Below are 11,226 nucleotides of genomic sequence, written 5' to 3'. Positions count from 1 at the left end.
TAAAGACAGAACATAAGGATAGAACAAGAAAACTGACGAAACCGCGCTAAGTATTTTTATCAGGCGTGCTTAATGCCTTAGCTCTATCCCTGTAACTTTAACTTTTAAAAAGTTTGATAATCAAAAGTTATGATTACAATGTCCGAATGATTACGTAACAAAGAAGTCTTATGACATCACAACTTACTAAGATGGAGATGAAATCGAAAAAACAAAAAAATAAAATAAATAGACCTTGAGAAGAAAAAGAAAGCAAAATATCCTTTCAACTTGGTTTTTAATTATTTGAAAGAGAGCTGTAATAAACAGTATGTGCATAATATTCTTGAAGTTTAATGGAAATGTTTGTCTCTGTGTTACATTGTCAAAATGAAGTGATTTATTTGAACGGAAATTGTCGAGTGAGAGCCATAAAACACCACTTGCGACAAAGATGTCCCTTTATTATATCTAATGCTATCGATCTTATCGATACGGTGGGTAAACTACTTCATCTCAGTTGGATATCGGACGTTATGAATGCCAGGATACTTTTCGAAGACCAGACGCTTTACATACTCGTAATATTGAGAATGGAACCAGATGTAAAAGTGAGTGCAGTTATTGCTATTGGTGTTTGTGTTGTTGCTGTTGTTGTTGTGATTTCTGTAAGAATCGTTAACGAACCGGGCGAAATGCTTAGCGGTATTTCGTCTGTCTTTATGTTCTGAGTTGAAATTCCGCCGAGGTCGACTTTGCCTTTCATCCTTTCGGGGTCGATAAATTAAGTAGCAGTTGCGTACTGAGGTCGATCTAGTCGACTAGCCCTCTCTCCCCAAAAATTTCGGGCCTTGTGCCTAGAATAGAAAAGATTATTGCGATTGTTGTTGTTGTTGTTTTTTAAGGCGGTGAGCTGGCAGAAGCGTTAGCATGCCGGACGAAATGCTTACCGACATTTCTTCCGGTTCGTTATATATTCCACAAACACTCTCCAACCTTTCCTATCGTTTATAAACTCTCTTGCCTCTCTCACTCCAAACACCTCTAACCGCCGAAGCTTTCCTCACTCCATCCATCCACACAAACCGAGGTCTGCCTCTGGTTCTGCTGCCTACCACTTCTGCCCTCATCATCCTCCTTACTATCCGCTCCTCTTCCATCCTCTCCATGTGGCCAAACCACCTCAACATTCATCTATCCAATTTGGTTGTTAGTTTTTCTCCCATTCCTGCTCGTCTTCGTACCTCTTCATTCCTTATCCTGTCCATCCGTGTCACACCAACCATAGCCCTCAGACATTTCATCTCAAACACATCCAGTCGCCTCCTTTCCGCCTCTCTCATACCCCACCTTTCTACACCATATAACGTTGTCGGCACAATCACGCCCTCATACACACCTCTTTTCGCTTTCATACTCAACCTTTTATCTCTCAGCATACCTTTCACAACACCAAGTGTCTTACTCCTCTCCCTCACTCTGTATCCCACTTCCTCAGCCTACCCGCCGCAACCACCGTCACATGTGACTCCAGATACTTAAAAACACTCACCTCCTCTAACATCCCATCATTTATACCCACATCCATCCTACCAGCCATTTCATCTCTCAAACATCTCATCACCTTACTCTTAGCTACTTTCACTTTCAGTTTCTTCCTCTTACACACTCTTCCAAACTCTATCACCAGTCTCCTCAGTTTCCCTTTCGAATATGCCACCGGCACTGTATCATCATGTTGTTGGCTCTTTAAGCCTGATCGAGCAGATCAATGTTCAAAGATATTCCAAACACGACCACGTCGTCTATTCTCCAAACGCAATGCACGTAGGAGCATATTGTATAATAGGACCGCTCTTTCTTAACACAGTAGGATTTGAGAAGTTTCGCTGCTATTTCTAGCAGATCGAATGAGCGCGTTACAACTTCCTCGTTGTCTCAGGTTATTGCTTTAGAAATTGTTATTGTTGCTTCTGTTGTCGTTGTTATTGGAATTGTTTTTGTTGTGATTGCTGCTTTTGTATTCTCCGACATACAAAAAGACGAGATGTTCATTGGCCGGAACGCATTTCATCATAATTCTGCTGGACTAGAGTTTATTTGGGGCAAAATTTTAAGCTGACAACGATATCACTCAAAAGAAAATCAGATGTATTGTAGAACTGTCGTCATTAGAGGAAGTTTCTCTTGGACTGATTCCACGAATCAGAAAATCCAAGGTTTGTCAATTCAAATGTACAGCCACCAGATGTCGCAAAGGTTGCACAGTAATTACCTCACAGTGACCACATTTCTTGATCAGCGAAAATCACCATATCTAGAGTGTATGTATGTATGTATGTATGTATGTGGGTGTGCCTCTATGTACGTATGTATATGTGTATGTATATGTGTATGTATGTGTGTATGTATGCATGTATTTATGTGTGTGGGTGTGCCTGTATGTATGTATGTATGTATGTATGTATGAATATATGAATATATGCATATATAGACAAATGTGTGATTCCTACAATTAAGATTTAGTCTAAATTTGACGAAGATTTGGCTGCTATTTCTCTCGGGCTGAGTGGACATTTAGAGGCTTTACTGAGCAGTGATGTGTATTAAGGTGGTACTGTAGCTGTGATTGATAAGATGGAGGTGTGCCAACCCTAACTCGACCAGCTATGTCTGTTGTACTTTTATTTTTGTCGTTATCTTCTTCTAAAGTACAATTTAGGTTGAGCTGAAACATTTCTTACAAGGCACGTTCAGGTACAACAACAGCAACAATAACAACCACCACCACCACAACCACCACCATCACCTCAAATTTCGGCCGGTTACGCTGTATTAAATCTCTGAGCGAGATATAAACAGCAGCAATGCAGAATCGTAACATATAATTGCCAACCAAGTGTGGCGTCCTATACTGGACAGTGCTACTGACATTTATAGCCCCAGGAAGACATCTCTTCCAGTTGGCTAACGACAAATATTCTGAGTCCGATTAATATTTGCGAGGGGAGGTCATCGCTCCCATCTCTAGCCTTACGTGATACACACGGTCTCGAGTTTTCTGGGTTGGGTGGTTACCCGTTCTCAGCGTGTGTTAATCGGACACAGAATGTGTGTCGTTTGCCAGCGGGAAGAGATGTCTCCCTGGGGCTATAGACATCAGTAGTACTGTCCAGTATAGGACACCACACTTGGTTGACAATTGTGTGTTACGATATATATATATATAATGGTATTACCAGTAAGGATTCTAATTTTACTTCCTGGGGCTATAAACATCAGTAGTACTGTCCAGTATAGGACACCACACTTGGTTGACAATTGTGTATTACGATATATATATATAATGGTATTACCAGTAAGCATTCTAATTTTACTTCCTGGGGCTATAAACATCAGTAGTACTGTCCAGTATAGGACACCACACTTGGTTGACAATTATATGTTACAATATATATATATATATATATATATATATATATATATATATATATATATATATATATATAATGGTAATACCAGTAAGGACTCTAATTTTAGCACACGGCCAGCAGGGAACTTGTCGATTACATTGACCCCAGTACTCAGCTTGTTCTTATTTTATCGACCCCGAATGGATGAAAAGCAAAGTGGACCCTCGGCGGCATTTTGAACTCAGAACGTAAGGCCGGAAGAAATTCCGTCAGGCATTTTGTCCGGCGTGCTTAATCATTCTGACAACTCACCGCTGTCTGTTGATAAAGATAAATAAAAAAAAAAAAAAAGCTTATGAATGCTAAGTTTACTGTTGTAACTCATTTTCAAACAGCATTGAACTTCTACTAAACCAACAAATACCACCGCCATCAAAACCACCGCCGCCGCCATCACAACAACAACAACAACAACAACAACAAAAGTACAGTACTTTGTACTTCTTCAGAGACCTTCTCTTTGATAAAAGTGCAACGCTCCTTAATATATTGCTTTATCAAAGTATTGTTTCCTGTTTGTTAATTACGTTGTTTTGGATACGCATTCAGCCCAACATGTTCACACTGTCAAGAAATCTATTTCACTCTTTTCCCATCACCAGTATGGTATATTCTCATCATGTGTGAATATATTGCTTTATCAAAGTATTGTTTTCTGTTTGTTGATTACGTTGTTTTGGATACGCATTCAGCCCAACATGTTCACACTGTCAAGAAATCTATTTCACTCTTTTCCCATCACCAGTATGGTATATTCTCATCATGTGTGTGTATATATATATATATATATATATATATATATATATATATATATATATACATGTGTGTGTGTGTGTGTGTGTGTATGTTTATGTAAGGCTAATATCGCATTATTCTATGTTCTAACAAGACATCGATGTTAATTTGGGATATAACATTTACCTTATTTAATATACATACATACATACATACGTATATATATATACATATATACATATACATACATACATTATATATATATATATATATATATATACATATATAAGTATGCATATATATATATATATATATATATATATATATATACATATATAAGTATGCATATATATATATATATATATATATATATATATATATATATATATATATATATATATATATATACATATATACGTATGCATATATATTGGGTCATCCCATAATGTTTTTTTATACTTTTATTTATCAAAATTAAGATAAACAACGATCATTTTTAATCTAAAATAAACTCTCCTTCATTTTCTACGATGCTCTTTCATCTATCTGGTAGACTTGCAAGGCCCCTCTTCCAAAATTCACTTGTCCGTGATGAAAAATACTCCCCCAGTACTGTTCTGACCTCATCTACAGAATTTATATTTTTTCCGTCCAAGTGAGTCTGAAGACTGCGGAATAAATGATAATCAGATGGGGGCCTTTTCTGACGAATATGGGCGGGTGGGGCATCGTTTCCCACTCAAACTGTTCCACCCTTTGGAATGACATCCTCGCTGTATGTGGCCGAGCATTATCCTCATGGAAGAACACCTTTGAACTCAGAACGTAAAGACAGACGAAACACCGCTAAGCAATTCCCCCTGCGTGCTAACGTTACAGCCGGCTCGCCTCCTTCGTGTATTATATAATAATAAACTTTGATTACAAATGAGAACAAGCGTCTCCTTAAATTATCTTTACAACTTCCACACTTCCGAACTTTAAATTGTAAAGGTAATTCATTCCACAAAATCGGGATAACTGCGCTCCGCCAGGGAAATGAGTGTTTTTTCAATTGCTTGAACTAAAAGCCGGATGGAGACGGGATAAACTACCTGCGTCAACTTGCTATAAAAGCAGGTAGTAATTTTACCTTGTATTTATTCTTAGTGCAAGTTTTGAAGAGTGCGGTTCCATCTGTGTGCATAATATTACACAATTCATGAATCTTATTTGATACATGGTTAAGCTTTTTCATCGAATTCGCGATTAAAAGTTTTCATAAGTCATCTCCCTGGGTCCAGCAGACCAAATGGTCAAGCCATTGCCCCGAAGGATGGCGAGGGGGGTGCGCTGAAACAGCCACTCTGACTTACAGGGTTCGTGCTTGCGGACAGCCATCGCCGACCCGATAGCGCTGAGATGAGAAATATTCCGGGGGCCAAGAACGCCGGAGAGCTCCACTACCACTCTTTTTTCTTTCTTTCTCTCTCTATCCCCCCCCCCTCTCTCTCTCTTAGGCCGCTTGAATCCTCGGGGAACATAGGGTCGCAACAACATTTTTCCAAATGACGCGGTTCTGAGGGATACTCTTCATCCCGGCCCCTGTCATTCCAGCTGCCCTCACCTTTGCGTCAACGCTCTTGTGTCAAGACTATTTGGGTCGGCCCACTTTTCGCTTCCCCAATGGGTTCCAGTCAAGGTCCTTGGTGACATTTGGTGCAGGCCTTCGTAGCGTGTGGTGGCCTATCCATCTCCAGAACAACTGTGCGACAGGACAAGACAAGCTCCACTGCCACTGGCTCGATCATATTAGTATTATGAAGAGAAACGCATCTAATTACGCAATAAAGATATTTTATGACGTCACAACTCATAAATGTAGAAAACGAAAAAAATAATCCTGAAAAATAAAGAACAAAACAAAAATTAAAAGGAATTTTCGACTTTAACTTTCATTTGCAACTACGTTTTCAAAAAGAAAGCAGTATGAGGAGGAAATACCTGAAACATTTTTCGGGAAATGTTCGTTTCAGTGCTACATTGCCAAAATGAAATAATTTACTTGAACGGAAATTGCCGAGCAAAGACTATAAAAGAGTACTTGCGACGAAAATGTCCACTCATAATATCAAAAGTGGTCGATCTTATCGACACCGTGGGTAAACTTCTTCACCTCAGTTGGATATCGGACATTACAAACGCCAAGATGCTTTTCCAGGATCAGACTCTGTACATACTCGTTATATTGAAGACAAGGCCAGATTTAAAAGTGAGTGTAATCGATGTTGGGGTTTGGTCGTTGTCTTTCTTTATTTGGCTTTTGGAAGGGCTTTAGTCAAGGGTTTTAGGAAGAACATTAGGCAGGGCTTCAGGAAGGGATTTGGGCAAGGATTTTACGAAAGTCTTTAGGCAGGGTTTTTGGAAAGGCTTTAGGCAAGGGCCATAAGTATGGACCTTAGGCACGGGATTTTGAGAGGTCATTAGATAGGACTTTATGAAGGGCCTTAGGGAGGTCTGTAGGCAGCGCTTTAGGAAGGGCCGTAGCAATGGCTTTAGGGAGGTCTTTAGGCAGGGCTTTAGGAAGAAATTTAAGCAAGGGCCATAGGTAAGGGTTTTAGGACGGTGTTTAGGTAGGGCTTTAGGAAGGGTGTTAAGCAATAGCTTTAGAAAGGTCTTCTGGCATGAACCTCACAATGCCCTATCTTCCATGCTCAGATGGAATTTGTTGAGGCAAATTTTCCACGACCAGATACCCTTTCTGTCACCAACCCTCATCTGTATCCAAACTTGGTAACATTTTCCCATGGCCAGATCTGGGATCGTAAGTATTCAAGCACTACAGGCTTTTTCTCTTTTTGGTTTATTTTGGAACGGAGAAGGTTTGTAGCCTAGTTGTTAAGGTCTTGTACTCATGTTTGCAAGATTATGGTTTCAGTTCCTGTTCTTGAGCAAAGCACTTCATTTCATGTTGCTCTAGTCCACTCAGCTAATGGTTAGGATGTTGCACTCATGACTTCTAGATTGTGGTTTCAATTCCTGGACTCAGCGACGCATTGGGTTCTTGAGCAAAACACTTCATTTCATGTTACTCCAGTTCACTCAGCTGTAAGCGAGTTAACCCACGATAGACTGGCGTACTGTCCAGGAAGAGTGTTGTGATCTCAGATCACTGATACACCATAGAAACCGGGTCACCAACCAGCCCTATTAGCCCTAGGACCTGAGGTAGTAATATCTAGCGGGATTTAGAAAAAGAGGTTGTACTTATGGCCTTTCCCATGCCACTCTGAGACAGGTTAGATCAATACCAAAGTGGTTAACCATTGTCGTTTGTCTCGAACAGTTATAAAGTAACTCCTGCAGGACACATCTGAGCAGAGAGGAAGCATTCCAGGGGGGGGGGGGGCTAGAAAAGAAGGGCTGGGCATGTTGGTTTGCGTGGGACCTGGAGATGAGAGTAGAAATAATACAGGAGCTGAAATGAGGAGAGACAAGAGTATCAATAGTGCTTGAATGGAGGACGTGGGACCTGCAATCTCTAAGGAATGGACATGATTGTAATAAGAGTAAAGGTAGAGAGAGGAGACACCATGTCAGAGGGCTGGAATTTGAAATGTGTTATCCCAATCACTTAGTGCCCCTTTATTATGCACTCCGGGTTGTAGTATACAGCCTTTTCAAAAAGGGTTAAAACATAAGCGAGCAAAGTATTCTCAGGTACGTGACTTGCTGGAGAAGTTTAACTAATTATGTTAATTTATTAATTTATGCTGGTAACGCTGATGTTGTTGTGAAAATGTTTTCAGTCATCACCTAATTTGGTGTCAACAATGAACTGATTTTGTTACAGTAGAATATCCTCAGAGCTGATTCACTGTAGTATGGCATGGGTGGTAAGAAGCTTGCTTTCCAACTTCATGGTTTCAGGTTCAGTCCCACTGTATAGCACCTTGGGCAAGTGTCTTCTACTATAGCCTCGGCTCGACCAAAGCCTTCTGAGTGGATTTCGTAGATGGAAACTGAAAGAAACTTGTCTCTCTCTCTCTCTTACACACACACACACACATATTTACATATGGTGGAGGTGGTGGTGGTAAGGGTGAGACGCTAATGGTGATGATGATGATGGTCATGATGATGATGATAACGACAATAATGATTATAGTGATGGTGGTGGTGATGGTAATTTCGTATACTTTAATTATATCTTCATCATCTTCATCATCTTCATGACAAAAAAAGAGAACATGTGAGCTGCACTTAACAGAGATGTTTATAACAGTCCAGATTGCTAAACCTTTTACTTAAATTGAAGGCAATGGTCGTTTACGAATTGACACTGAAAGCGATGTCAAATGACGAAAACATTTTGCAACAATCACACACACATTTCTAGCGACTTACGGAAAGTTTATCCTGGCATATGAAAGGAACCTTGAACGGCTTTCTGGACATGCCGTCTTGTCTCCCAACAATGACATTACGAAGAACATTAGTGACGCCTTCACTTGACCTGTATCATTTAACGTGTACCAGACACGCCATTTCATACAGCCAACTATCCCACGGAGTGTTGATAACATCAATTCAGTTTTTTAAATCTTAAATAGTTCCTTCTATTATTTTTTCAATAAATATGGCACTCTAGACCTCGTTTTACACACACACATACATACATACATACATACATACATACATTCATACATACATTATATATATATATATATATATATATATATATATATATATATATATATATATATATATATAGGGTGGGCTCATCAGCGGAGTGATTATGCTGTGATGTGGTGTGGTGTGTGTGCATGTTGATGGGACGGTTATCATCTGTCAAGATGAAGCAATAATCACACACACACACACACACACATATGTATATATATGTGTGTGTATATATATGTATATATATGTATGCATATATATATATACATATATGTATATGTATATATATGTATATATATATATATATATGTATATATATATATATATATGTATATATATATATATATATATATATATATATATATATATATATATATATATATATATATATATATATATATATATATATATATATATATATATATATATATATATATATATATATATATATATATATATATATATATATATATATATATATATATATATATATATATATATATTTATATATATATATATATATATACATGTATATTGGGTTGGCAACTAAGTTCCCGCCGTTGTTTTAAATTTTAGAATCTATTTTTTTTTTCTAGTTAGTTTGTGTTTATTTTCAGATCATTAAAATGGAATGTCAAGTTAAGAAAAACGAGCATTTTCGACACCTCCTTCTTTTTGCTTTTAATCAAGGTTCTAAGGCCGCAAAAGCTGCTCGCGACATTTGTGCTGTGTATGGAGAGGGTGCCATAGCTGAAAGAACTGCTCGTGATTGGTATGCCAAGTTCAAAAATGGAAATTTTGACCTCAGAGACTCACCTCGTTCTGGCCGTCCAGTTGAGTTCGATGAAGAGCGATTAAACCAACTTTTGCACGAAAATTCTCATCAAACGACAAGAAAATGGAATGCTCCCACACTGCTATAGAGAAGCATCTGAACTCGATGGGAAAGGTTCAGATGTGTGGAGCATGGGTTCCGCATGCTTTAAGGGACAAGAACAAAAATCAACGAGCCACAATCTCCGCTGGTTTGCTTGCTCGTCACCGCTTAACTCATGGACACAAGCAACGATTTCTTTACCGAATCGTTACTGGCGACGAAAAATGGTGCTTGTACATCAATATGAAGCAGCGTAAGGAATGGCTTAGCCCCGGTAAACAAGCGACACCGCGCATGAAACAAGATCTTCATCCGCGTAAAACGATGTTGTGCATATGGTGGGACTGGGAAGGGATTATCCATTACGAATTGCTTGAACGGAACCAAACGGTCAACGTGAAGCTCTATATTCAACAGATGGAACGACTCAACACGGCTATTCAGGAGAAAAGACCTAATCGGCAGCATGGAGTTCTGCTGCTGCACGACAACTCCCGCTCTCATATCGCCTTTGCCTGTCCAGAGCATTTTCCTAAGTCCTTCCATTCTTATCTTCAGACTTAGTTAGCCCTTTTTTCATACGTTCTGAGAAATATAAAGCTTTCCTTCTATAAGTCCAAAGTTACACTGGTTTCTGAAGATAAAGACTGGAAGCGTATATCGTATATGACGCATGGACATCCAGGGAAATATGTCCAGTGTATCAAGTGTGATGCACAGGACAGGCAAATGATTAAACCATTTCTGAAGGAACAGATAATCTTATTTAGCAGCTATTACCTCTTTAATTGAAACGGAACCGTAATCCGCTACAATTTGAGCTATTATCAAAGAAAATTGCTTGGGTAAAGAAAAAAATGTTCTCAAAAATGGGGAACCAACGCATGGAAACAATTTCTAAGCCTTATAACTTTTTATTTATTAATTTACTAGCTTCAAAGCCGTATTCCATGCGGACTCTTTCGTCTAGGTCCTGTGGAGGGCTGTTCTGTAATTTTAATTATTATTTCTTTTCAGGATGCCTTCCATATAGTTCCTGTATTGGACAATTGGCAAACTCTATACCCAGAATTAGTGAAAAGCATTAAAGCCCCCATTATGATTGGACCTCAACGAGAAATCCTGAAAAGCAAGTTACAGGGAAAGAAAGCTAAACATGCAGCAGCACGTAGAGACAAGCTGCTTTTTTGAAGTACATACGGCCATTTTGTTTTTAAACGATCATCAATAAAAGACTATATTAAATGTGAAAAATAGATGGCCTGTTGTTAGAAGACGATTTGTCCATTCACAATATACACTGTATACACACTCACTCCGTCTCTCTTTCTTTCCCTCTCTCTTATTCTTCAGTCCTTTCATTATGTCTGTCTCTATCTCTGTCTCTGTCTCTCTCTCTCTGTCTCTGTCTCTCTCTCTCTCTCTCTCTCTCTCTCTCTCTCTTATCCTTTAGTCTCTCTGCCCTCTACAACTCTTCCTCTCTCCTATCACGTGACCAGT

At 38.8% G+C, this 11,226-nt stretch overlaps 1 protein-coding gene across 2 annotated transcripts; it reads left to right on the top strand.

Moving 5' to 3' along the window:
* The first annotated feature begins 220 nt into the window (after positions 1 to 220).
* Positions 221 to 10,984, top strand: LOC106868384 (uncharacterized protein CXorf65 homolog). 2 transcript variants are annotated; one of them, XM_089342637.1, is made up of 2 exons: positions 221 to 590; positions 10,744 to 10,984. In XM_089342637.1, the coding sequence occupies exons 1-2, from the start codon at positions 336 to 338 to the stop codon at positions 10,915 to 10,917; spliced, it is 429 nt and encodes a 142-aa protein (XP_089198763.1). In that variant the 5' UTR covers positions 221 to 335; the 3' UTR covers positions 10,918 to 10,984. The 2 variants fall into 2 exon arrangements, with proteins under 2 accessions (XP_089198763.1, XP_014769097.1); XM_014913611.3 differs by lacking the exon at positions 221 to 590 and adding an exon at positions 6,060 to 6,438.
* The last annotated feature ends 242 nt before the right edge of the window (positions 10,985 to 11,226 follow it).

The sequence above is a fragment of the Octopus bimaculoides genome, chromosome 26 (assembly GCF_046866305.1).
Source record: "Octopus bimaculoides isolate indiv1 chromosome 26, ASM4686630v1, whole genome shotgun sequence".
NCBI lineage: Eukaryota > Metazoa > Mollusca > Cephalopoda > Octopoda > Octopodidae > Octopus > Octopus bimaculoides.
This window is presented reverse-complemented; position numbering and strand designations above follow the sequence as displayed.

What these genes read in the sequence shown, in the direction of transcription:
- LOC106868384 (XM_089342637.1), top strand. Translation starts at nt 336, where the DNA reads ATGGAAATGTTTGTCTCTGTGTTACATTGTCAAAATGAAGTGATTTAT. An exon ending in GAATGGAACCAGATGTAAAA is followed by an intron (nt 591 to 10,743) that starts GTGAGTGCAGTT and finishes ATTTCTTTTCAG; the next exon opens with GATGCCTTCCATATAGTTCC.